General features: G+C 40.3%; 1 protein-coding gene and 1 long non-coding RNA gene across 9 annotated transcripts in view; one reads left to right on the top strand and one right to left on the bottom strand.

Annotated features, from left to right (window-relative positions):
• The window catches only part of LOC135413444 (uncharacterized), a 106,241-nt gene extending 86,162 nt beyond the window's left edge, over positions 1-20,079 (bottom strand). For 2 of the 4 annotated variants that reach the window (XR_010430235.1, XR_010430237.1), the window contains exons 1-2: positions 13,394-14,007; positions 7,513-7,676 (exon numbers count right to left, since the gene is read on the bottom strand). This is a non-coding gene — a long non-coding RNA (uncharacterized LOC135413444). Of the gene's footprint in view, positions 1-5,141; positions 5,215-7,512; positions 7,677-13,393; positions 14,008-19,536 lie in introns of those variants that run through there. The other 2 variants (XR_010430238.1, XR_010430236.1) reach the window with 2 other exon arrangements.
• Positions 20,080-20,143: 64 nt separating this feature from the next.
• The window catches only part of TAPT1 (transmembrane anterior posterior transformation 1), a 50,232-nt gene continuing 42,619 nt past the window's right edge, over positions 20,144-27,756 (top strand). For 2 of the 5 annotated variants that reach the window (XM_064653160.1, XM_064653159.1), the window contains exon 1: positions 24,955-25,085. Coding sequence is in view for 3 of the 5 variants with exons in the window: in XM_064653156.1 (XP_064509226.1) it covers positions 20,193-20,403; positions 24,950-25,080 (342 nt within the window). In the remaining 2 variants the exon portion in view is untranslated. Of the gene's footprint in view, positions 20,404-20,964; positions 20,987-24,949; positions 25,086-27,756 lie in introns of those variants that run through there. The other 3 variants (XM_064653156.1, XM_064653157.1, XM_064653158.1) reach the window with 3 other exon arrangements.

The following is a 27,756-nucleotide window of genomic DNA, read 5'->3' on the forward strand; positions in this document are numbered from 1 at the left end:
CTGCATTAGTCCAAACTATAACAGTGATAGAGAAAAACCATTCCCAGGATGTAACATGTTGTATGTAATCATGCACTTTTCCATCTTTACCCCATGCTCCATTATCATCTAAAATTATAAGATGTGTACGATTCTTGGAGGCTTAGAGAATTTGCCAAGAAGTTGACTGGTCAAAAGCACTCCTGGTAACTTCCCCTCCCCTTTTGAGTACAGTAGGCACTGTGGTATGGCAACGAATTAGCCTCATTGCAGCTTACTTTGACAAGATGTATTTACCTTTAAACTGCATGCAGAGTGCTTGATTCTCCACCTACTTGTATCTTTGATACAAAATAGGTTAATTTCCTTCATTCTATTCTCTCTAATTGAAAAATTAGATTTCTATAAATTGCATTTCAGCCACTGAGTCAAAAGTGATGGACTCTTCACCTTTACTGTGTTTTCAGGGAAGACATGCTCAGGCTCTTTTCCCATCTGTCCATGGAGAATTGTCACTTCAACTAGACCTTTATTTCTATTTATGTTCTATGCTAGCAATCCATTAGAATTTTCCTTCATTTCCACTTTTTTGTCCTGGAAACATGGTATCCTCCTGGATATTGTGAGTTGAACTCAAAAGCTCCCTTTGCTCTGATTTCTTCCCTACTGGCAAAAGGCAGTCTCTCTCACTAGTGGTTCCAAAGGAAGATTACTGACAGTACTTGTAACATAGAACCATAGAAAATGCTGAGTTGGAAGACAACCATCAGGATCATCGAGTCCAACTCCTGGACCTGTGCAGCACACCCCATGTGCCTGAAAGCTTGTCTTTCTTTTCTTACACACATTGCAGGATAGCAAATACTTCTTGGAAATGATTTATGGAAACATTGCTGCATTACCTATGATCTACCTAGGCAGCATAACCTAAACCAAGAAAGAATACATGTTCATCGGACTTCTTTCATATTCACATATTCTTCTTCCTAACCCTAATGTTGAGGGCATTACCTCTTTTGTTTTAATGAACATTGAGCAGAAAATGGAAATCTCACAAGAAGTATTTGCTGGCCCCTCCAAATCTGGGCAGAGGAGATAGTGCATGATGGATTGTATCAAGCAGAAAAAAATAACAGTGTTTGTCTCTCACAAACTGATATAGCAAAGAGAACATAAGTGAAGCAGGATTAAGGCAGCAAAGAAGAAAGGAAAATGATAACTGACTTTAGAAGATTATTTTGGAAAGGGGAAAAAAATACAGAATGGCTACACTCTGAGCTATGGAGGAGAGAGCTGGAGTAAGCAGTAATAGAAGACTTCAGGAAAAACTCAGGTTATGGAATTAAGCTTTATGAAAAGGCAAACATAAGCAGAAATGGGAGCTCTTGCCAGATTTGTAACTTGAAAGGGGTAAAAGAGCAGACCAGCCTCCTCTGTTAAATGAGCCATGGGGTGTCGCGACGGAAAGCTCTAGACACCTCAATGTGAGAATCCAGGAACTTCGTTTATTGTAGATTGACAACAGCTTAATATACACTCTATAATAGGTTCATGAATATTACAGAAATTAGGCTCATTATTGGTGCTCAGTTAGGTGGTGATATCATCTTAACTGTCTTTCATTGTTTACACAGGTGGCTCGTTAAGTGTCTCTGTTTTGGTAATGCCTAGCTCCTGTTTTTCAGCCCAATTTAGAATACCCAAGGACGTTGCTGCTTTCTCACGGCCCTGCTATCTCACACTTTCTCATGGGCCTAGTCAGACTGCGTCTTATACTTTAGCAGCTCATCCATAGCCTTAGCCATGTTCATATGTCCTCGCATTTCTAACCAATCCTCTACAATTTCCCCCGTTTTTATTTTGTGCCAACAATGCTTTCTTTGTCGTAGTATTTACACGTCTAGTAATACAAGAAAAGGCAACACGAGCTACTACTAAGATTACAATAACTGTCAATATCTATCGTAGGCCTTGCTTAATATAACTTAGAGCTCATTTAGAATAAGGAATCACTATGGTTCAACAGAATCACGTTACACATCTCTAAAATCTTGACACCGGCAGAAAGTATTTTTAAGTTTACATATTCACACATTCATGTATCTTTTTTCTTTCACACAACATTCAGGTGGCCACCTCAGACACGCTCCTCAGTCACACACACACATTTTCAAGTGGTCATTGGCTGTGCACTTCTTGTCAGTTTCATAATTCAAAGGAAATTTATGGCATAGCCGCCATCAGCAATCTGCAAATCCTGCATAACTCTCTATGTAAAAGACAAATGCAGCAAGAAAGAACAGAATATTATCTTGGAAATCTTTAACCCTTCTTATAGAGCAATGCTATTTTATCATAAAGGCAATAAAGCTACTTTTGCAGGGGGCAAGACTATATCCCCTTCTGTCTCATCGTTCCGTCTCTAAATCTTCTACCTGCACCCTGCCCCTGGGGAAAACAGCCAAATTTCATGTAAGAGAAGCAAAATGGCAAACTATAGGAAATTCTTAACAACCTTCTGCAATATGCAAAAGCTAAGCACGGATGTCGCGTTATTTCTAATCTTACTTCAAAGGATTTTTCGTCAGTCTCCCTTTCTGTTTTTGAAGAAAACATTTGAGAATGCCATGAGCACACTGCATGCTTAACACCTATTGCTGTAAAAACAATGCAATCTTATTTGATTTATAAGTTGGGATATTGTTAATTTTAAGTTGTTTTTTCTCTTTTCCCCTTTTTCCGTGTTTTACCATCTTTGCCTCCCCCCACGCTCCTCATTGCCGAAGGACGAAGGAGGGGAAGGAGGGGCTGGGCTCACCCAGAGAGATCAGCAGAAGGAACTTAATCATAGGGTCTGCTTAAGAAAAGACAAAAACATAGGAGAGGGAGAGAACAGCTGCAAACAGGCACGTTTCAGAGAAGGGGTGATTGGTGTAACGGGGGAAAAAGAGAAACAGCTTTCCCCCTCCCCCGACTGCACCCCCCAATGTTTTTGCTACCGTCATTAACTCTAGGAAGAGGAGCAACACCAGGGAAAAACCACTCGCTGCAAAGAAGGGAAGGGGAACGCACACCGCCCGGGACCATGGCTGTCAGCAGTGCGGGGGAAACAGAGCCCCCCCGCCGCCCGCCGCGCCCGGGGCCGCCGGCGTGCACGCACTCGGGCGCACCGCTCCGAGCCGGGGCCGCGCAGGCGGCGCGACCACCGCCACTGCCCCACTGCCCGGCACCGCCCCGTAGGCACCCGCCACAGGCGGACAGACCCGGCGCCGGCACGGGTTCACTCAACACGGCGGCATAAGCACACAGCGCCGTGAACACAGCCACAAATGCGCAGCGCAGTCCCGCTGCACAGTTCAGATGAAAAGCTGGAAATGTCTTAAGGTGGAACTCAGTCATAGTGTTCGTAAAGTTCATCTCTGGTCTGTTAGCAGTACTTTCACACTGCAGCCGTCGCTTCCGATCGTCCTGGATACGCACTGCCGAGGTGCTAGCACCGCGTTCATGTTGGCAGGGCCGCTCCGTTGTCTCCGGCCCCGCTCCGCGATCTCTGGTCCCGCTCCGGCTCCCTTCAACTCCGCTCGACTCCCTTTTTACACGATTTCTCCGTATGATGGTATCCAGTAGCATCCTAATGTCCTCAGACTGTGCTTTAATGCCTTTTACTGTTCCAGATAACAATCGCCAAATTGTAAGGAGGGAAGCAGCAACTTTTTCTCCCTTATAGGCAGCAGTAAAGAGTTTATCACTAAGTTCTTTCCAAGTAGAGATAGTAAAGGCAGTTACAGTGTTCGCTTCATATCCCTGGCCCTTACATGAAAGCAGCATCTGCCGCAAAGCTAGGTCGTCTTAACTCCCCGCTTTCACAGAAAGCATTGGAGCAATGATAGTGCCGCCTGTCTTTCCATTACCTAAAAAAAACGTGTTACCACGCTTTGTGCAGCCCTTTCCACGAGACTTTGCGGCTTGGTCGGCGGGCCTCCTTCTTCAGGAGTCGTCCCGGGCGCCGGTCCCTGGAAGCACGGAACTTTGAGCTCTTTTGCTTCCAGCCCTTTCGCCTTCTTGTGCTGCACGGCAAGACCGACCAAAACTCCTACGTCCGACCGTGGCTGCGAGAACCCGACTTGGCTCTCGGGAGTCCGACTTGACTCCGAGTCCGACTTGACTCCGACCCAGGAGATCCGACTTGATCCCCTAGGGACCCCTCTTTGGTCCCTGCACACGGGCGCCAATGGGGCAGTATTGCAAGCATTGAAAACTTTCAGAAAACTTGAGAGAAAAGATAATTTTACTAAATGACATTTATTTTTCAAAGTCAAGAGAATGGAAACAGTGATACAGAAATGACCGTATGACCCAAAGGAATCAGGTTTTTTATTTGAATGGTGTCAAACTTGAATATGAGTATCTAGCCAGCTATTAAGCAATATCATTAATGTCTGTGGTCCTTAAAAACTAAAATAAACTCAACAATTCCATCATAAACAAGAGATCATAATATATGAGAAAATCCTCAATTTATTTGAAGCCTCATGGCTGATAAAAGATATATTACTTTACCAAGTAATTACTTTAACCAACGTTGCCCTGTTTTGTTGACTGAATTAGTCACAAAGGTTCACAGCCAAAAATCAGCACTATATGACTATATTTATTTTTCTAAAGCCAGCAAGTGCACTAAGTCAAACACAGGCCAGCTTTTCTACTGCAAGTTCAAGCTGTTAAGAAAGCAGCAGATGTAGTCTTCCAAGGTGTAGCACATCCAGCAATAGCACAGCCCTGTTTAGCCAAAGATGCAGGGAACTTCAGGGGCACATGTAGAGAAGTTGGGATTCTGGAGATGGCTGCAACTTGCATATAACCTTTCAGCATAACTGGATTATTGAGGTATCTACAAGGTGAAGAAAGAAGGAGGTGTGCCCTGGGGAATGGTACAGGGTGAAGGAAAGGTTTTAGAGCCATGAGGACCTACTAAATGGCACCCAATCCAGTTTTCTTACCTCACAGTTTTGCCTTCTAACCACAAAGTAGGTTCATAAAAGGATTTAGATATAGTTGGTATATGGGACATATATTTCTCCACTCTGTTCAGAGAAAGCAGGTTATGCTACCAGCATTTGGCAAAGCAAACATTGAGAAAGCAAGAACATCATGGCACATACAGGTTCAAGAGCTTAATGTCCCATGTCTGACACCCCTCTTCAATCTGCAGCCTGCTGCTTATTTTCTGAGCACCTGTAAATGGCAGTGTATTTATTTTTACTTTGCTACATCCAGTGGAATATTCAAAAGATATTACCTATTCCTGTGCTATTACTCAACAATTTCAAAATATCTGTTATAGCAACATCTGGCTCCTTTTAAGACTTTCCTCTCCAGTCAATCTTTGATGCAGTCTCCATCTCTGCCACTCCGTTAATTAGTTGCCACCACCTTCTTCAAGCTGTCTGAAAATACCTCCTAACAGGAAAAGAACTGCCACTCTGTCCACGGACACAATGTGCTCAATATGTCAGCTCAGATACACCATGAAATGCACCATTGCATTCACTGAAGTTTACCAAATGTGTATGTCATGAAATACAGGTGATACATGCATCATCTATGTACATAAAACAGGATCTGCACACAGAGTGCAACATATCAGACCTGCTCCATGTGTTAAAAAAACAGCTCCACCTAGTTTCTAAATAACATTATTTCTCAATTCACAGTGATCATGTACTATTTGATCAAAACTGAAGGTGAACAACAAATTAAAGTAGAAAATACTTAAAGTAATTCAATAGCATGAACTGGGCTTCTCACCCTTCCCCATGGAAACTTCCACATTGGAGCTACACACCACAAATTCTTCCAACAAGAAGTTTCTCTGTCTCACTACAGGTGCAATTCTCCAGGAAAAAGTGAATCTGCCAGGCTTCATCAGCGTTAGAGATAAATTTAGGGACACAGATCCAATGGTCTTTAACTTTGAATTTGCCAGTTTCAACACAGCATGAGTAAAACAGAGGCCTCTGTCTTCCATTTCTCTTCCATTTCCCATCCATTTCCTTTCGTAGTCCTCTCTGTGCATGGAGGTCTATGTCCTTCAAGGTCTCCTCTTTTTCAATTCAAGCTACGTCTATATCTATCAAGTTGTTAGGGTGTTTTACGGTATTTCATTAAGAAATAGCACTTTCCATTTGTTCACATAAGTGTAATTCTTACTGAGCTTTCACAAGTTGGTGTCTTGTTAACTGCAGCAACCACTGGACTGGACTGTAGGCAATCTCCTGAATTCTGGACAGCGATTTTTCATCAACTTTAACAAGATGAATCCTGTTTGTAGTCAGGTTTCCTTTGCTGTCCTAGATGGCCATTTTGGAATCTCACTGACTGAGGGATGAGAAACTTTTCTTTAAATTTCAGGCTAAATTTATCCTCTGACAATTTATGCCCTGATTCTATTGGATAATTTTTGCATCAAAAATTACCTCTTCCACCCTCAAACAATTTTGAGTTATTGTTACTCAATATGTCCTCCAGCTTTCCAAGTTTGTTTCTACATTATGGTTCATGGGAAGCATTAGGTATAGATACCTACTCTCCATCTACCCTCTACTGTAAAGCTGGTGTGTCTTCATGTGAAAAACTTCAACCTGAGTGGCATCACCAAAACCAGACACTTTCCAGGCTGGCTTTGCTTTGTGCTAGTGATACAGTGCATGGCATTGCCTATCTTACTGCATGTTTAGCAGCTAAGAGCCACCTTCTTTACTGGGTCTAATTCACTCGTCCTCAATAGACTCCTCAAAGCCAAGCTGCAGGAACAGCAGGATATTCTGCTCTATAACATCTTCTAATTTAACCTCGAATTTTCTTGCAAGCTAAATGTCTGCTTGTTTATGCTACAGAGAGGAGAGAGAACTCACAGGCTGGCTGTTTCTTCATGTTGCTTTCCCACAGTAACAGAAAAGCTAACTTGGTATGTTCTCCAGGGAGTTTTGGAAAAGGGCTTCTGGTGGATCTGTTTACCTATAGTCAGTGGATGCTTAGAGATGGTTCCTTCTCAGAAATGTGCATGGACAATGACTTCACTCTGTACCTATCCTATACACAACAACCAAGCTTGCGACTCCTCACTGATGACTGCATTAACACAAATATTCAAAGTATTTTCTCCGTTCTTTCCCTGCTGTTGGTTCAGTGTGGACTAACTACGTAAGAACAGAAAGAGTATTGCAGTAAAACGTCCCCACCAAGCTGTACAGGCCGTACTTGAAGTGCTTGGATTTTGCTATATACCAGCAGGTCACATTTGCAGTCACAAGATGGCAGCAGAGAATCAAATATTATTGATACCTTGTGTTAGCTGTTTATGTGATTTAGTCGAAATTCAGTTTGATTCATACTATAAATGGTGCATTTAGCAGCGCCAAAAACATTTTACCTTTGGTACTAAATTCATTAAATATTTTACAGAAGACTAGTCAACTATTTAGTTTACATTTTCCAGCAAGATTTCAGGCCTTTCCTTAAAAATCTGCTTACCTTTGGATTTTCTTCACAGTGAGTCTTTCAAATAGAATTGTTCTTATAAGCAGACAAGCACAGAAAATTTATATCCATGTCAGAATTAGAGAACAGAGTGTGATACTTCAACTGCTGGCAAGAACTCTTCACTGGCAATTATATAGAGCTGATAAAAGTCCACACTGAAAATAAAAAAATACAGTACAGTGAAATATGCATTTTTAAAACTCAAGGAGTTACTCATAAACAACTGGATGCATCAGTAAGACAGAGTAGTGAACAGAGTTCTGAGCTGAAGGTCCCTGAGGTCAAGAGCCAAGAAAACCCATAATCAAAAAGGATATATGCTACCACAGGTGCATGCAGCCCCTGGAGTTCACTGGCCCAGTCTAAGTGTCTTCCATAACTTGGCCTGTCTCCTTATTTTTCCCCCCAGAACTTGGAGGAGCCAAGCCACAGGTGGAATGATAGAATACTCAAAACATACTTTTCTCCTACTGCAAATATTCACCCAAGAATGCTTTGACACATCTCACCATGCCTCTGCAAGTCAAACCTCTTGAATACAAAATATATTTAATTGCAAATTGTTTCAACAGTTCACAATGCTTTGTACTATTACTAAAGGTGTTAATCACCTATTGTCAACAGAGATTCCCGGCCTGTTACCATTCTTACAGCTATGCAGATCCAATAAGCTATTTCACTGATGTTTCCAAAATACCCATATAATCTATGCATACTCAGACATAATGGAATATCTTCATCCTTTCTTAAAAGACCTATCATACTGGAATTCATAAAATCTAGGCATGTTTTGGATAAAAAGATAAGCATGGCCACAGCTGATGACACCTCCCCTTACTATGAAGAAGTATCCTGTCTCCAGCAGCCCATCATCAAACCCAATTGATTTCTTATGAGGAAAGAGCACGAAACCCTGAAGCATACCAGGCTGGAAGAAAAAGTGTTCCTATAGCCAGATTTTTCTAACTCTCATTTGTTAAAATTTGATTCACGTCCGAAAGAATGAAAATTAATCCTTACAACAGAACTGAATCTTTTCCAATGCAATTCTGACTATTATAGCTTCATTTCCTATTTGAAGCTGTTGTGCAGCATAGCTATACGCTGTTAAAAGAGCTTTTCTTTATCCCTATTTTGACTCAATTTCAGTTGGGGAGATAGTTCAGCAGGGTTGTTTTCTTTGGTTTTCTTTTTAAATATATATAGATGTTTCTGGCAGGAAAGATTACACAATCTTTAGATGACAAAGTGGACCCTTACTAGCTTTTTGCTGAGTGTTTATCCAACACTGATATGAATGATCTTAGATATTACCATTCTCTTTAATTAGAATAGAAATTAATGGCTCTTGTTAATTTATTGTAGCAATATGATCCTAGGAATAACACAAAAGTAAAATTTTCATCTAGGACCTATATATTTTAAATCCAAGCTTGCCTTGATAAAAAATTAAAAACTATTATTTTCAATAATAACTAAAAGTCATTGTGCTTTGGTTTATTGATGTAATCCTTCATTTACCTGTTATATCAGCAACCTTCATATCTTTCTTGTACTGAGAAAGAAAACCTCCTTGTTTTTAATAAGCACCTTGTCCTTGCCTTTTGTTTCTTGGAAGAACTAACAAAATATGTATATCATAGTAACTGCTTTATTACCTCTCACAGCTATATTCTTCATTCTCTTGTAGCTCACTCATTTTTCATTGTTATCACTTGATTTGTTTTTATTATAATCTCCAGTTCACGAAAATTCTTGGAACAAAATTTCTTTGTGCTTTATTTGTAGGGGTGATATGATAAACTTATATGACTACATACACAACTGTTACAATCATATAAAGGAAATCCAGATGTAAACCAAAGTTATAGTATTTACTTTCCTATTGTAATTCCTGTTTGAGTACTTCAGAGATATTAACAAATGTTAATACAACAGGTATTACACATAAACACATCACATACACACATACACCCACACACCACCCCATTGCAGTGGGTTTGGAACTAGATGATCTTTAAGGTCCCCTCCAGACCAAACTATTATATGATTCTGTGTTGCTGAATCAAGCATCACAATTCTAGTAGAAGGTGATGTGTAATAGTATACTCATTTTATATACAGGAAAAAAGTTCTGTAAAAATAATGATTCTACATCTGGAATAAAGAAAGAAACATGTCAGTTCCCTGTGCCTTAATGTTCTCTCTCTTCTGGTTTTAAATGATCATTTGTGAGTCTTCTACTGCAAAGAAATCCTTTACTTAGCCCCTCTGGCTGAGAAGCAGGCAAGCTTTTAATTTGTTCCAATTTTATGAGATGGCCTTTTATAAAATACTCTACTTTTTGTTCTATGCATTTCATTTCTGGTTGGATTCAAATGTCAACAAATTGATCCTTGGCAAACCAAGCTTTCCACTATGTAATATCATATCCTCATTGCACTAATTACTTCATCATATCAGTTGAAATACTGCTTTTAAAGTAATTGGGGACTTAGATATCCATATTTTTATGCAAATTAAAATGAATAGCTATGCTTAGTAAATGGGAAAACTACCTGTTAGAGTAGTTTCCCACAAAAGAAGTTCAGTTGTTAACCCATGCCTAAATTTAAGTTAAAATTTTTAAGCCTAGGTGTCTAAAATGACGCTCTTCAACCCAGATCTAAAACTTTAAATACAAGTGGCTCCCTTGCAAAACTGCTTGCCACCTCCAACTGCCTCTAGCCCAGTAAGACACAGTGCTCTCACTTTCTCAGCCCTGAATTATCTACTCAACTATCCTTTGAAAGCCCACAGAAATCGGGCTTTGTTGCACAAAAGAGCTGGCCCAGGATCAGTCTATTCCTTAACTTCCTAAAATATACGGCTCCTAGCATAACAATGTTTGACTGGTCATTGCAAACAAATGGGAGAGTGTTCCTCTCTCCTAGGACACCAGTTATTTTCCAGAGTGAAACACTCAACGCCTGGCTGTGCCTTCAGGACACTGTGATGCTCATCATGCAGCTGATTCAGCCAAGCATTAAACAGGCTCACTCAAGTTGGGCTAGAGATCTGAAAGTTCCGTAACACTGTTCAGGCAAAGTTTTAAAATTTGGCTGCTGAAGATGCGAGGCAAACACAGCTAAGGGGACAAAAACAAGACGTGCCCTGGAGGCATACTGTAGAAAAAAAGGGTGATTTGACATCATGAGCAATCTAAAGTCATAGCATCAGAAGCCAAAAGCATGCTGCGAGCAGGAGAGTAAACAAGAAGGCACAGTAATTCTGTGAATATTATTAACTTTTTTTTCTTCCAGTTTTCAGGTATTGTTTTATCAGTCTTGCTTGTCCATATCAGGGACTCCAATTTAAATGTATGCTTGTGCTCTGCAGATGTATAAGAAGGTGTACGTTGCATATTACCGTAAAGTATGCTGCTTGCAATGTTCTGCATTCATCCAAGGGGCAACACTCAGGCACTCAACTGTTCTTATTTCAATTTATAAATCTCTTGATTTCATTTCAAACAAACTCACTTAAGAAAATGGGAGAATGATTGTTATGGATTGTGAAATATAGGAGTACTGGGAGGGAACTGAATGTGCCAGCTGGGAATATAAAAAGGAGGGAATGAGTCATGTAACTTCCAGTCATTCGGAAAGGGTAGTCCTGACTGGGCAGGGGTGCAATTATTAAAATTTATGTATCAAGTATTTATTCCTGCGTTGAATGAATAAATGATCTGCTAGCAGGCCATAATGATCATAAATGACCTGCTACCAATGCTGTGATAAAGGTTCTGTCAACAATCATATTAGAAGGATTTATAATACAGAACTAAAATAGAGCATCCTGGTCACTAAAATAACTCCAGAGTCAGACTTTGGATCAAGTTATCATAACCAAGCAGCTGACTAATGCCCACAAAAATATCTGTATGCATGGGAGACATCTTTGTGCAAGCTGGTTGGATAGTTGCTTGTCTAGGGTTCTTTTTATCAACACCTCTATGGAATGTTGGGTACTTGGTTATGTGAACAAGCATCTCTGTGTGCAGGTGCTCTAAACAAACATATGAATATCAATGCACACTGGTGCAAGTTTTTTAGGCCAAAACAAGCCATTAGAATGTAAAAAAATCATATATTCATCAGGCTGAGATAGAAGTTAATCTAGCACTCCACAGTAAATCCCACTAACTGAAATGTTGACAGTACTTTAAACATAATAGTGTCAAGATACATAATTTACATGACTTCTTCTTAAGTCATCTTAAGCCTGTGTTTGAAAATGTGCTTTCAGAATATTTTCCATATAAGGAATATATTTCATATTGTTTCAATTAAATTTCTGGATTCCTTAACCTTTGATGATTACCCCAATACCTATATTCTGGTATTTCAAATGTGAACTCAGGGACTGACAACAGAATCTCAACTTTTACTCTTGATGTCTCTCCATGAATTCTGTCAATTCATAATGTGACTTTGGGGCATACAACTTGTTGAAAATTACAGGATCTCACAACAATAATAATTTGAAAATGGAAAGGAAAAACATGTTTAGTTAATATTGTGCTAGTTGATGCAAATGTAGGGCAGGTAGGGTTACTCTGTAGGAATATTAAGCATTTTCAGTGTAAGCGGCATTCTTTATGATTTGTCAGGGCTGAAAGAGCAATCCCGAATACATTGCAGTGCCTCTTGTTACTCATTAAGATAGAGCAATCCTCCTGGAGTTCCAAATGATAATTGGATTTGTATGGGGCCTGCCAAATTAAAATTGCTTGCTTAAAATATAAAACTTAAGCAAAAAAAGGACAGGAAATTTTGAGTTCCAGTTGATGATGTGTTCTTATCTCATCAAGCTACTACAGAGGGTCTTTGGCTTGTGACATAAGAAATCACACCCTTGATGCTGTAACTGTGCTATTTATAAACACAAATTAATATATTGATAGACAGAGTTTGTGAATTCATAAAAAGTCTACGCCTGCACACTAACACATAAAAGATCACGCAGGCTATACTGGTGTTACTGGAATTAAATTAGAGTTGAATTTGATCCAAATGCTGTTCTCACATTTGACAACTGAATTGTAAGAGTTAATAACAAAACCAATAAAGAAAGAAAAAATCAGTCTCAAGGGATGACAATTATTAAAAAACACAGCACTGAACTCTTGTCTGAAAGAGACTGGCTGATTTTAGAACATTTCTAATCCTAAAACAATACTTAGTTCCTAATGTTGACCTTGATTTTAGTATTTTGTTGTAATATATATCTAAATAAATATTTGCATGCCTATATATATATAAAACAATATCTGTGTTCATGAAGAGCAGTTCTGTATAATGTTTTTCACCTTCTTTATATCGTGCACAGTGGATTAGGTGTACCTATTCTAACACTGTTTAAATAACAAATAACAATTAAACAATAACACATTTACTCTTTCAAACTTCAAATAATTCAAAACCAGTCCCAAACTCATGAACACTGCATGAGCCCACTGAAGGTCATGACTTTATTTTGACTTACAATGACTGAAGATTTGGTCTCAAAACCATTAGTTACACATTTATAAGCAATATATTTCCTTTTCTGTATATGCTAGGGTTCATGGTTTTCAAGTGCAAGTATAATTACAAAATGAGCCATGATTTTCAGAAACAGGAATCTAAACTAGGGATACCAGAACCTCTTAACTGACTCAGTTAGTCCTACAGGAGGCTTAACATTTTTGAAGAACACATGGGCCCTGAAGGAATGCATCCATAAGGACTGAGAGAGCTGGCAGACACTGTGGTGAGGCTGCTCAGGATCATATTTGAAAGGTCATGGAGATCAGGAGAGGTGCCTGAGGACTGAAGAAAGCAAATCTTACCCCGGTGTTCAAAGGAGGACCCAGGGAGCAGGCCAGTCAGCTTCACCTCAATCCACGGAAAGCTGATGGATGCCTCATTCCGGAGGCCATATCTATCCACATGGATGACAAGAAGGTGATCAGGAATAGCCAGCATGGATTCACTAAACGTAAATTATGCTTGACCAGCCAGATTCATTCTACGGTGAAATAACTACCTGGATGGGTGAAAGGAGAGCAGGGGATATTGTCTACCTTGATTCAGCAAAGCTTTTGACACTGTCTGTCACAATATCCTCACAGGCAAACTCAGGAAGTGTAGATTGGATGAGTGGACAGTGGGATGGATTGAGAACTGGCTGAACGGCATATTCCAGAGGGTCATAATTAGTGGCACAGGGTCTAGTTGGAGGCCTGTCACTAGTGGTGTCCCCCAAGGTTCAATACTGGGCCCGGTATTGTTTAAATTATTCATCACTGACTTGAATGAAGGGTTTGATGCCTTCTCAGCAAGTTCACTGATGACACAAAGCTGGGAGGAGTGGCTGGTACCCCACAGTGCTCTGCAGCCCTTCAGAAGGACCTTGACAGATTGGAGAGATGGGCAGAGAGGAACTGTTTGAAATTCAACAAAGGAAAATTTGCACCTGGGAAGAATTAACCCCATGGACCAGGACAGGCTGGGAGTCAATCTACTGGAAAGCAGCTCTGTGGAGAAGGACTTGAGGTCCTGGTGGACAACCAGCTGTCCATGAGCCAGCAGTGTGCCTTTGTGGCCAAGAAGGCCAATGGTATCCCACAGTGCATTAGGGAGGTGATCCTGTCCCTCTGCCCAGCACTGGTGAGGAACATCTGGAGGAACTTCTTTACTGTGCAGGTGACTGTGCACTGGAACAGGTTGCCCAGAAAGGTTGTGGAATCTCCATCACTGGAGATATTCAAGAATTATCTGGATGCAATCCTGTGCCATGTGCTCTGGGATGACCCTGCTTGAGCAGGAAGGTTGGACCAGATGACCCAGTGCGGTTCTTTCCAACCTTATCCATTCTTTGATTCTGTGATTCTGTAACTTTTATTGCCTAAAGTCAGAAAAACACTTACCATTATGTTAAAATCTAGCATATTTAAATTCTCTTCTGAGTGGAGATGCTTTCCAGAAATGAGAGACTTAAGATCCTATCCAGAGATCTCACAATCTAATTGTGTGTATATATACATATATCTGTCTTCATACATTATTATAATGGAAATACTCTTGCTGAGCTGAGACTTTCAACTAATTAAAATCAATAGGACCATTTACAGAAATCCTGATTGCTAATGATTCTTATAACACAGATTTCCATCTCCACTTGGGTTTGGCAAGACTGAAAACTCGTATTGTAAATTCAGTCACCCTGACACTCTAAATTTGGGGGTTCACCTTTGCTACTTGAACCTGAAAAAATGAAGAAATGGTAGACTGAAACTTATATATTAGGAAACTTACATAAATTACATACTTTACAGGCAACATTTTCTGATACCAAAACACCAATCACTTTCTAATACTGGGTGTTTCATTTTTAGGTACAAGGAACTGATGTTAAGAGACGATACTCCAGTTGCTCTTCTGTTCCCATTTCATGATTTTTGGAGCTCTTTATAAGCATCTTTCCATCTCTATTTTCTTCACCAATTTCCTCCCACCTATTTCTCTCACACCTCACGTCTGTCTTAAGCTTTGCTGAGGAAGCAGCTGAGGATTCAGTCGAAGGCAGCTGCACTCTTTTTTTATAACACCTATTATACATGGCCATGTATAGAGCCATCTTTAAATGTTATGCAGCTACAGATATGTAACATGAAAAAAAAGAGGAAAGAAGAGATTACAAAACCTTTCTTACAGCATCTCAGGGTGAAGCTTGTGATAAAAGTAACTTGGAATTGAAGAGATTTAGGAATCTTGGGGCTACTTTACTTTCAAATGTGTGAACCTTATGGGGAAATGCCCCACATATCACTGAGTTCAGTGATGTTGATGTTGAAAAGAACCTTTGCTGCTTTTTTACATAAAGGGCATCAGAGATTCAGATATCTGGACTCCAATAGAGTCAGCAGTTTAAGTATTAGTTGTGGCATTTTGATAAGGATATATAAACCCTGAAGAAATCTTGACACTGGGAAATGGAGATCAGACCATGAGCAGGAAAAAACTGTCATTGATGGTCACAGAAAAAGTATTTGCTTGATTACAAAAAAAAATCAAGATATCTGACAGGAAAAGAGATATAAAAAATATTACACTAGGAAACTCTTAGAAGTCAACAAAAATCAAAGAATATTTTCAATTTTATTTTTAAGATAATGTGAGCATGCATTTAAAAACCTGTAATACTGAAGTAACTTTCTGTACCTCTGCCCTTCAATCCTGCTTGAACTATAGTCCCAGGATAAAATACCATACAAAAGTGTCTGAAAAGAATTATTTCTTCTAAAAATTTTAAAGATGGCAGGTGTGGAAAATCATGGTGTCATCGGAAAGCACCACTGATTTTAACTGTGCAGTAGCTCCTGTGCTATATAATACAGTTTCTAAAGCAAACAAATAATGGAAATGTACCAGTGAGAAGTCAAACCCGACTTTCAGGTACTATGGTATTGCATAACATGATTTGTACTTTCATTATTCAAGGACATGCTAATGTTGAGTAATGCCCTTAGCTTACCTAGGAATCAACCTAATCTTTAGTGAGCGAGCCTACAACTCAGGAAAAAATATGGTAAACTCTAGAATCATATATTTTCTATTGAGATTTAAAAAAAAAAGGGGGGGGGAAACACTTAGGTTACTAGTGTGTATACAGCAATTCCTTATACTGATTATTTTTCATAGTGAAGATTATTCCATGCAAACATTAATGTACTCCTTAGATGTTGAACATAAGATGAAGGAAACAGTCTTTACATGATTTTTCTCCTGTGGGCGTAAACAGATATTTTTAACTTCAGCTACCAAAACACAACTGACTGAGACAGAATTAGATTATATTTCTAACCAATACTTTTGTACCTTGCAAATATATGACAGCTGCGACTCTGAGAGATTTAGAACTAAGTTTGCTAGTATCAGTTGTTGCTAAGAGATTCATTGCCTTTAGTAGAAGAATGAATATGCACCCACATAATAAGTGGATCGATGAACTAAAAGTCACAAACCTAATGCAAAATAAATTGTTTATATTACAAAAGGACCTGAAAATATTTTATTGTGGAAAGAAATTGGCATTATTGTACTTTGAATTCGCCACAAGTTTTGTTGACTTGCCTCCTCACAGAAGGTGTACTCAGCAATGACACTTTTAAAAACGAAAAATTATTGAAAACAATGAAGACAATAATCCAAGATAATTCCTGAAGGATACTCAAGAAATTAAACCATTAAACCATACCTTTTTAGTATTTAGTCTGTTTTAAACAATATTGCAAAGTCTAAAGAAGTTTGACCCCCACTAACAACAAGCTTACAATGGAAAGATATCAAATGTTTTCACGGTTATGAGTATTGCAGTTACTCATAATTGTTTCATACTGCTATGAGTATTCATTGTTACTACCATCATTTTAACACCTGCATCTTCTTTATTGCTAGTTAACGTGTTCTCCAGTTTCACCTACCTCTTCTTGGTAGTACACTGAGTTTCCAAACTTTTCTCTATACTTCTTTCACATTTCCTAACCTATGTCCACAATTTGCATCTCATAGGAGATATAATTTTGTTGACAGATTTTTTTCCATGTTTGTATTACTCTCTAAAAAGATCTTACTTAACCTCTTTTTAGCACACATCACTGATATGCCATCTCTGTTAAGAGGGGGTTATCTGAGTTGGTGGGAGTAGATGACACAGATGGCAAAGTCTGAAAAGACAACAAAGTTCTGCCACCAAAAAGCACTATGAAAACAATTTTTATCCATTTTCTGAATCTTCTTCTTAATGACCTTTTGTTGGGTCTTATGGGGGAAAAAGATCCATTACAAAAAAAGAAGGAGTTTTAAACCAAGTAAAATGTTCTTCAGAAAAAGACCATCCTCACTAGGAGAGAAAGCAGTTGTAGCAATGAGTACTCAGGGACTAAAGCACAGCTGAGCTGGACACTATAAAATTTTAATACTTAAAAGTGCCTGAAAAGATTTCCTGATATCAAATGAGCAAAAGTCCCTCTGTGATGATTATATATAATATACTTTAAAGGTATATAAACATTAACCTATATGAATAGAAAATTTAAGGCAAAAAAATAAGCTTGTGCAAAGCCCCGAAGACCAGTCGTGCTGACATTTCTAATAAAATTCAAGTAGCCTTTACTTCCTGGACTGTATTCACTATACTAATCAGTTTTGCTGTTCTGTGAATGAAACTGTTTTTTTTCCTGCACACAGTCACTGTTTTGAAACAATCCTCCCTTTCCTCTCCACCTGTTGATTATCTTTTGGGGAAAAAAGGGGAACTGCAGCTGTGGGAACATAGACAGGACTGTGTCTTGCTCTAAAAAATCTCTTCAGGAAAAGATTGGTGAACGGTTATGAAACTGTAAAGCAGATTCTGACCTGCTGCAGAGTCAGTCCACAGCATGTCTCATAGCAGATAAGCTATGGAAAGCAAAAAAGTACTGCTTTTTGTGCCCAAACAGCAGACGGTGCCAGATAACTCCCAACTGTAGGTATCATAATGAGCCACTACTTCCTATATGAACACTGCTAACATTCGTCACCAAACAACTTCTCCCCCCTAGTTCAAGGACTCAAATACATAAAAACTGGATTTTGCTGCAGTTGGATTAACCTTCTGGAAGTGGCCACTGTGCCAAAATATCACTTGAAATATATACATATTTGCATGTGAAAAAGAATATATTATAAATTCAGCCAATGATGGTTATAAACTGTACATAAATACAGAAAAAAGCATACAGAAGGATTCCATGGGTAGAAACTTGATAGCTACTCAATGTGGTTTTGAAGTGCCAAAGAGACGAGTGAATTCTTAGCTGAACCATATTGCAGCCATACTATTATCGTGCCTTCAGCTGAACTACTTCAAGCACAAAACTGGAAGATGTGCTTCAAGCACAAAACTGGAAGATTTAAACTAAGCAAGGTTATCTTGGGTCAACCCCTGAACAGAAAATGTATGTGCTGTCACAAGTGATGCTGGCAACTCATTAGATAGCTTCTCAGTGTGCCTGGGTCAGATGATGTTTGATGCTGCAAGGACCTTCTTTTTGGTAAGACTGATAACAAGGCTGTGACAATTTGTTGTCCTTAAATATCATGAAGCGCATCTTATGGATGGATAGAAGAGTTGGAAGTTTATAGTTTATAGTTTATACAGAGTTGGAAGGAGAGAAGCAGAATGTCTCCCAGTTTGTCATATAACTTTGCACAGACTGCAGCAGCTTTCAACTGAGGTAATTTGTCGGCTATTTTTGGAGCTCTTTGTTCTACATCCTATTTTTCCAACTGCCTTTTACATTTACAGAGAAAAGATGAAAGTCCAAATTGATAATGTGTAGTAGTTATCACTATTAGCTCCCTATATGATTCTCTTATTACACAGTATGAGTTCCTGTAAAAAGTGCTCTACTGCCCAAAAATACAAGATTTAGATTAATCCTACCAGATTTGGGGCACTTAGAACCACTAAAGGCAATGGAAACGGGAACCTCTAGTCTATCCAAAGCCTGGAATGCTCTTTGGGACAACTTTATAACTTAAGAGTTATAAAGGAAAACTACTGTGGCCTTGCAAAGAAAGAATAAAGCATTCTTTGTTTTCCCAGGGTGAGTGGCTAAATATTAAGCTGACTGCATCTGGCCTGTGAATGCCTGATAAGAACACAAGAACTGAATGTGAAGGAGATCTTGCACTTGAAATTCAGGCCAGGTATTTTGTCTTCGTGCTCATGTGAATTGCCCTGCAACCGAGTGCTTTACTGTTACGTTGGAGCTGCCTGCTACTTATATTCTTGTTTGCTTGTGTATTAATTATAAGCGGTTTGCTGCAGGAACAGTTAGTTTTCATTAGTATGGTCTGTGGCAAGCCTCATCACCGCCAGTACGACGCTGCCAGCAGCGAACAGCATTTCCAGCCTCAGCACTTCAGGAACCGCATGCTTTCAGACCTGGTTTTCGGGCTGGTGGAGCTCCGTGACCTCCGCGGGCTCCTCAAGCCCTGCAGGGGCTGGTGAGCTCCCTGTGGGCCGGGGGGCTCCAGCCGCTCCCCGTGGGCTCGGCAGCCGCGGCTCCTCCCGGCGCCGTCCCAGCTGCGGCAGCGCGGGGCTGTGACCTCAAGAGCCCTGTCCAGGCCAACCCGCGTCCTGCAGTTCATCGGACCCCTGTTGGCTTTAGAGTTAATAATTCACCGCCCGCTTTCCATTTTTTGAACAAGGTCTTTTATGGCTCAAGGTGGATTCATCACGTTGTTTCCAGCTGCTTTGAACTGCTGTCCCCCAGCCCCACGTGTTGGGGGGGTGTGTGTTAAACCGTAACCATCACAGCCAGTTTACGAACAAAGCCTAGAGCTGTCCCCCAACGCAAATAGCGTTATTCGTGCCCTGCAGGATCCACAAAACCAGAGGGAGCCTCACAGAGGGAGGCGCGAGGAGGAACGCCGGCCCGTGAAGGGTTAACAGCGGCACAAGATGGCGGCGCGACGGCCCCGCCCCCGCCCCCCGCGCGCGGGGCAGCGGCGCGCGGCCGGTCCCGCGGCTGTCGCGCGGTGATGAGTCAGCGGCAGGCGCGCGGCGCGGGGGCGGCGGGCGCGCAGCGGGCGGCGAACATGGCCGGCGTGGCCGACGCCGCCACCGCGCCGGGCACCGCCGGGGACGGGCGGCAGGACGGCGGCCGCGGAGAGCCCAAAACTCTCTGGGGCAGCAACGACCCGCGCCCGCCCACCGCCGGCCCGGGGCAGCCGTCTCCGCAGCAGCGAACCGAGACGTTGGGCTTCTACGAGAGCGACCGGGGCAGGAAGAAGAAGAGGAGCCTGTCGGGTGAGGAGCGGCGGCGGTGGCGCGGGGAGCGGCCTGCGGGCGGCAGCGCGGGGCCCCGGGCGGCGGTGGCTCTCACGGGGGACCGGGGTGGCCGAGGCGGTGTTGCCCGGCGCGGGTGGCCGGCGCTGGCTTTTCACAGCGCCGCCCGAGGGGCCGGTGCCAGGGTGGTGCCTGAGGGCGCTGCCGCCGCCCGTGCGAACTTGGGCGAGCGACTTCAGAAAGTGCGCCGGGACCAGGCGGGACCGAGGAGCGGCTCGCGGGGAGCTTTCCCTCAGCCCCTGCCCGTGGGTTCGGCCTGCGAACTCGCCCGGTCGGTGCGGAGAAGCCTCTCGGCGTGGCCGGTGTGTCCCGCGCGTGTTGGGGAAGGGGAGCGCGGGCGGTGGGGTCCCCGTGCCCTGTCCCGCAGCTTCTCAAATGGTGATGGCCAGGAGGTTTGTGAGCAGCACGGGCATCACCCCTGGAGTGCGTTGTGCCCTGGAGCTGGAACTCGGGCTGCGAGGCTCGGTCCTGCCCGGCAGCGTGTGTGACAGGAGCGGAGAGCCGGGGCCGGGAGGCTGCGGGCTCGCTCAACTTTCTTGGTGAAGTACGTGAAACGCTTCATCGTCCTGCCAGTTCTTGTTGCGTTCACACAGCTGTGAGCACAGTGGTCTTTGCCTCTACTACTGACAGTAGCGGTGCTGTTGGAGCTTTGAACTTGTACGCAGATTATTAGAAGTCTTTTAGTCTAAGTGTAGTTTACTAACTGTGGATTTATTGGGGGGAAAAAAGGGAAAAGGTCATTGCTTTTGCTGTCAGTCTGCAGCTCTGTGTACGTTCACACTTGAACTGGTTATTTCGGGTATCTACCAAGTAATTTTTTTAAAATAGTCCTGCTATTCTTGTAAAAATTGTCAGTTGGTGTATCAGAGTGGATTTAATGTTGGTAAAGTTATAAATAACTTTATTAGCACCGTATTCTTAATTGATTGGCTTGCTAAAAATCTGGAAAGTGCTTGAAGTGTTCAACTTTCCAGGCTTTCTCCCTCAATGTTGCTTGAGTGTGATAACACAGGTTTCATCAAATGCAAAAAAAAAGAAAATAATTAGGATTTATTAAAGTAATTTAACAATTGAACACTTTCCTTCTGAGTTTGATGGGTGTTGTGTTTGTTCCTGATGTGTTATGTCATAGGACATGCAGCATCATTGACTGCAGTTCTGTGGTGTTGACGAACACTACAGAATGTAATGGTGATGTAATTTCTATAGTTAGAAAAGAATTGGCTTGACTGTAGTATTATGAATTGCCTTGAGGTGAAAAAAGAATGATCAAGATACATACTGATGTGCCTGACAGACAGCTGAATAACTTTATAAAGGAACTGTTATTGGAGGCACTGAAAAATACCTAACTATGTTCCAGCAATAGATTTGAAATTTAAAAATAGTTAGAAATCATTGGTGCTCTCTGACTCTTCGGGGCAAGAAAACATAGGGAGAATAGGCTTCTTGATAGAGCAACTCAAAATCTTAACTAACCTAAGGGTAGTAATATGTTGAATAATAGAAGTAGAGTTTTCTTCATGATGATGAAGCAGGACTACTACTGTAAAAAGAAGTTGTTTAGAGAAGAAGGAAATGCTTTCTAAAATATATATTTTCTTCATTGATTAATTGGTGTGTTTACAGAAGAAGTGTGTATTTAGGATTGATGGGAGTGAAGTGAGTGCCTGGAATTGTTGCATTTGGGATTAAAGTTATGATTATATAATAAAAACTTATTGAAGCGCAGTGCATTTCATGCTTGCACAACTTTTCCTCTGCTTTTCTGGTTAATGGTTATCCTTTGTGTAGCTATGCATTGAAATATAACTTAGGTAAATCATTATCTTCTTACCCTGAAGAAATTTGTGGCCCTTTATGTTTTTGAAGCTGCTTATGCTTTCCTCTCTTGAGGTGAGGAGATAAATCAGCATACTATAAGCATTAAGAGTATGCTGTCTGAAGAGATTAAACTTGAGCCACAGTCTAAAATTCTCTGACTGCAAAAGAGGGAAATTTGAAGTAGGGAAGGAATTTGAAGTAGGAGTTAGAGTGTTTACTTTTAAAAGCAAATGTTGCCTGATGCTTTGATAGCAGAATTAAGCCATTTTTCGAATGATTTATTGCTTTGTCCTGCCTCGGTGTCTCATGCTGTTCTTTTGGTTACTGTGTTTTTCCTACAGGGTCAGCCACTAATCTTTTTCACAGCTGGCACAGGGCTAGGGCTGATGCTGGGCAGCAATGAGTGCCCAGAAAGGAGGTGGTTGAGTGACTGTTCCAGTGCATCCCCTGTCACTGGGGAGATTATTTTGCACTCACAGTCTGGAGCTTGTGTATTGATCAACCTCAGTCATGAGGATGATTATCCCTTAATATCCGGGGCATGAAAGTGTAGCCAGGTGACAAAAACTTAAAATCATTTGTTTTTCAGTAATAGGCCTATGAAATAGTTTGTGTGAGGTAAGAAGGAGTGGGAACAAATAGCTCATTAGCTAAAATCATTGAATATCTCAAGTTGACAGGGACCCATAAGTTACTCTATGGTGGTTGCCTATATGCATATATTTATTGTGCAGGGAACTTCAGTTGCTTGAGGTTGCATTATCTTTAAGTTAGAGAAGGTCGGTTGTCGGATGTGGAAGAAAATACACCTAGGCAGTTAACAGAGTGGTTACTCAGTGTGTTTACACCTAAAGTTATCTCTTTGCTTTCATGTTTCTAAACAAGGAAGAATTGGCAAAACCAAAAATTACAAGTTATAGTGCTCACAAGAGATCTGAACACTGATTTAGTGGTATGAATTTCTGCTTTATTTCACAGAATGAACTTTGATTGAAACTTTACATGTAAATATTATTTACTAATTAAACTACATGTTGGTTTCTTTGTTTTAAAATAAATGATTTTAAGGCTTAGAGTGGTGTTGGCCTGCCTTACAGAAGTGGATCAGTAATATATAAAGCATCAAAATCACTATCCAAACAAGCTCATACAGGGGAAAAACAATTCAGTTCACTTAGTTTAAAGGAAATCATGATTTATTAACAATACATAATTAACCTGTGCTTACTGAGTTATATAGCTGTGATCAGTATAGGCAACATGATAAATCACAATACCAGGCATGCAAAGAATGTTAATACACCACCACAAACTTCAAGGTGCTTGTTTGTAATCCCCCCAAGTTCTAGTCACGCTCAGTATGTGTGTGTGTGTGTGTGTCCCCAAGGCAGTGTAGGTTATAAGCACACCTTGTCTGTTTAAGCTGATTCCTTCTCTGCTTTGAAACACTTCATAATTTTCTGGCTACTGTTTATGTTAATGGTCTTCATCTTCAATGTGGTGACTACTGAAAAGGCATTGCCTCAGATAGTTTTGGGCGAATGTTTCATGCATAGTGTCCATACTTGCATTCCTCTCTTACCAGCTGTTACCTAGGCAGTTTTACTATTACTACTATACAGCCTCTTCATCCTGAGAGAAATGTGGAGCATTCTACCATGCAAGGTCCCTTCCACCTCTAATAGTCACTAAGAATTTGGCTAAAATCTGAGTTTACTGTTTGTGAACATGTGCTTGTGTCATGGTAGGTGCTCTGTAGCTTTTCACCTGTTTGTCTAGATCAGTCATTTACATCTTTTCAAGGTTGTGTGAACACTGAGAGTTTCTATTTTTAAATACCAATAACCAGAGATGCTGAACTTCATTGTAGTGTTCTGTCACCTCTGAAGTGTTACAAGGAGGTGGTGATGTCAGACCTGGTCAGTGAGTGTTGAATCTTAAGCTCAACCTCTTTGTGCTGACAGCCTGAATTTCATAATTATGATTTCATATGTTTTTCATAATTTCATATGTTATTAATTTTGCAAGACTACTCTGTGCAAAGTCTGTTTTAGAAGCCATATGAGTCGGCTAAACATAGGTCAGTCAGCCTTCAGCTTGTTTACCTATAGGCATTAAAACACAGAAAACTTGTGCATGCCTGATGGCTTTTTGATTGTGCAAGACTTTGTTCTGATCTCCAAATGTTCAGTGTGCTTGTACTGTTTGTGTACTGAATGACTTGGGGTCATGTATCCATGAACATTTTGATCTTACAGAAAGTTTTTCTTTGTAATAAAAAAAAAAGGTTGCTAATGTTGCTGAGAGAGAAAATAGCTTTTAAGAAGTCAAAAATGGAGCTTAGTAAATTTAGGAGGACTGTCAATAAATTAAGTTTATTGCATTCAGTGTAGCAGCTTTGAGTAATGTTTTGGGTTATCTGATGGAAAGGATTGCCTGGGAAAAGTAGCTTCTTTTGTTTGTTGGGAGGCAACAGGGTAATGAAGGGGAGAGCATAGGACTTGCTTCTCATATAGCTCCTTCCGTACAGTTATTTAACCATCAGCAGAAACCTTCTGGGTTAGAGGCCTTGTAAATGAAACATGTAGCAAGAGACAAGTAACAAAAGCACAGCAGCTTCTCACCCTTTGGAGATCATGCCTGAAGTCTGAAGTGTCTTCTGCTTCTGTGTGTTTCTGAATAGATCTTTCATTGCTGAGATTCATCAGTGCTGAGCTAACAAGAGGTTACTTCCTTGAACACAATGAAGCAAAATACACGGAGCGGAGAGAGAGAGTGTACACGTGCATGCGGATACCAAAAGAACTGGAGAAGGTGAAGTATGTTTAATGTTTGATTCAATTTAGAGATGAAATCTGTTGCATTAAAGTATTTAAGGAAATATGTTTGTATAAAACACCTTTGATATTAAAAAAAAGATGTAAATATCTATAATGATTATTTTTCAGTGTTACTAACTTAAATGTTTTTGTTTCAGGGGGTTTTTTGCCTATGTTTGCTTGTTACTGCTTGCAGCTCAGCTTATTAGCAGGGACAGACAAGTCCAGATGATGACAAATTAATTCAAATATAAAGATGTCACTGATGCTTAAAGGAATAGTCAATTAAAAGAAAACTTTTTGTAGCAAAATGTAATTTTGCATTATAAAATTGTACGGATTTTTTTTCAAGTCTTTAATGCTTTGAGGATGGGAAGATTTCAGTCTTATAAAAGTGTGGTGATAGATGAGTTTGTCTAAGGTTTTTGACATAATTTTCATAGTCTTCTATTTTGCTTCTTGCTACTGTTTACCACATCTTCCCTCTCTATCCCAGTGCTGTGGCCCTTCCTGAGGGATTCCAGCCACCTCCTTTATATCAGCTTAGATGTCATTCTGGCCCTGCAGTGAGCCAATTCCAGTGGTGTAAGGTAGAGGAGAGTTTTATTTTGGCATAACCATGTTGATTTGGGAGGCAGCAGCAGCAGTATGCTCATGGATAATGAGTAAGGCAACACTGGTAATAAGGTTTGGCTAGGACGCAGTGTAATGATAACATTAAAATTAAGATTGCTAAAATTTCCAGAATCTCTATGGATGAAGTTACAAATAGAACTAAATCAATTTAACTTACATTGAAGGAAGAGGCTTATTTCACTCTTCCTCCCACTTCAGTCTCCTGCTTTATGCATGCTGCCTGCTTTGCATGAGCTTGTTGGACTGTTCCAAGAGTTAAATCAGCTCATAATTCAGCAGTGAATGCTTCACTTTTCTTGCTCTGTTTATTCTGTGCTAGGATATTGAGCTGATTTGCTCAGCCAATATTCTTGACAGTCCAGAGCCTACAGAAGGGGACCTCTGTAGCTTTGGGTAGGGGTAGAAAGATGAAAGTGCAGTGGAGGAAGGAGGGAGAGTAGGATTCCCTTTGTCAGTAGCACCTGGTTCCTCCTTCAGTATCATTAAATTGATCCCTGGACCATGGTAAGGCCTGGTTTTAGAAAGCTAAATTCCCAGTCCATTACTGCAGAAAATCACAGAATGATTGAGATTGGGATGGACCTCTGAGATGATGTAATCCATGCCCTTCCTTAAAGCTGTGTCACCTACAGCAAACAGGTTGCTGGGGATTAGAGGCAGATGGGCTTTGAACTCTCCCGGGGTGGTGTCTTCACGTCCTCACTATTTACCCATTCCAGTTTATGGTAAAATATTCCACCTGTGGTAGAGACTCAGTTGAACAATACAGCAGTTCTACATCATCTCCACTGTAATTATATAGATTTACATGCTGTCTCCAAGGCACAGAAATTATTCTGAAGGATCATCACCTCAGATTTCCAATAAAACTTTCAGTGTGTAGGAACAAGGAATGACCAGCAGTCTTTTTATACGTAAGATTGATGCTGTAGTAAAATTGATTTACCATGCAAACCCCATCAAACTTCAGTCTGTACTTTGAATATGAAATATTATGAAACTGAATAATAAACAGATTTAAAAAGTGATAATTATCTTCTTAAAGGGAGATTATGAAACAAATTTGTTAGTTCTTTGCATTGGCTTAGTCCAGTTTAGTACCCATACTAGCTGTGTCAAATTGAATCTTCCTCATTAAAAAAAAATACAATGATGAGCATCTAGAAAGAAAGCTAAATAGTGTACAGATCATCACCTGTTGCAGGAACCACTTGCCTATGTGATACAAAAATCTGTTTACTTGAAATAAGGCATGTAAGACACTAGGAAAGGAACAGAAGAATTTTCTTAATGGCTTTTTCTACCTAGTAGTATAATTACAGAATAAGAATGAAAATTATAATCACATAGTGAGAATAAACTGGAGTAAATTTATCAAAGCCTAATATTGGGAGATATTATTTAACATACACTTATTACATTCCCAGAGTTTAGAGGGGGGTGTGATGTTAAAAGGGCAGTATTTTTGTATTTGTTGTTCTGACTACCCTTTTTTATTTGGGGAAGCTAGATAATGTACAATATAAGTGCTACTTCCACTCAAGCTTTTTGTGCAATTTCAGTGGAAACTGTTCCTTGTAGTAGGGTATTTATACTAAATGAAAAGATGGTCTCTCTTCCTGCCATCTTAAGGGAAGACTTGTTAGTTGATCTCAAAATTAAACTGTGCTCTTTTTCTAAGTTATAGTTATGATAATGGAAAAGCTCTGTAAGCTTTTCTGTTAGTTCCTCAGTATCTGGAATGTAGCAGCAAAAATAATGTTTACAGAAAATTTGGAAGGTTCAGTACTGATTGTATTTAAATGGATGCATGTAAATGTGCAAGTGCATTGTAGTAAAAAAAATTAGAAAAAAGAGGACATTAAACAACAATTGCAAATATTAACACAAGCTTACAGAATGTGAAAAACCATCATTACACTCAGGCAGAGAAGAAGTCTGTCTAAATCTAAAAGAAAATGCAGTGTTGTTTTCGAGATTATAAAAATGTCCTCAAAGAACAGAGAGGCAAAATGACAGGCTATCTTTCTATTTT

This window comes from Pseudopipra pipra, chromosome 4, assembly GCF_036250125.1.
Source record: "Pseudopipra pipra isolate bDixPip1 chromosome 4, bDixPip1.hap1, whole genome shotgun sequence".
In the NCBI taxonomy this organism is placed as follows: domain Eukaryota; kingdom Metazoa; phylum Chordata; class Aves; order Passeriformes; family Pipridae; genus Pseudopipra; species Pseudopipra pipra.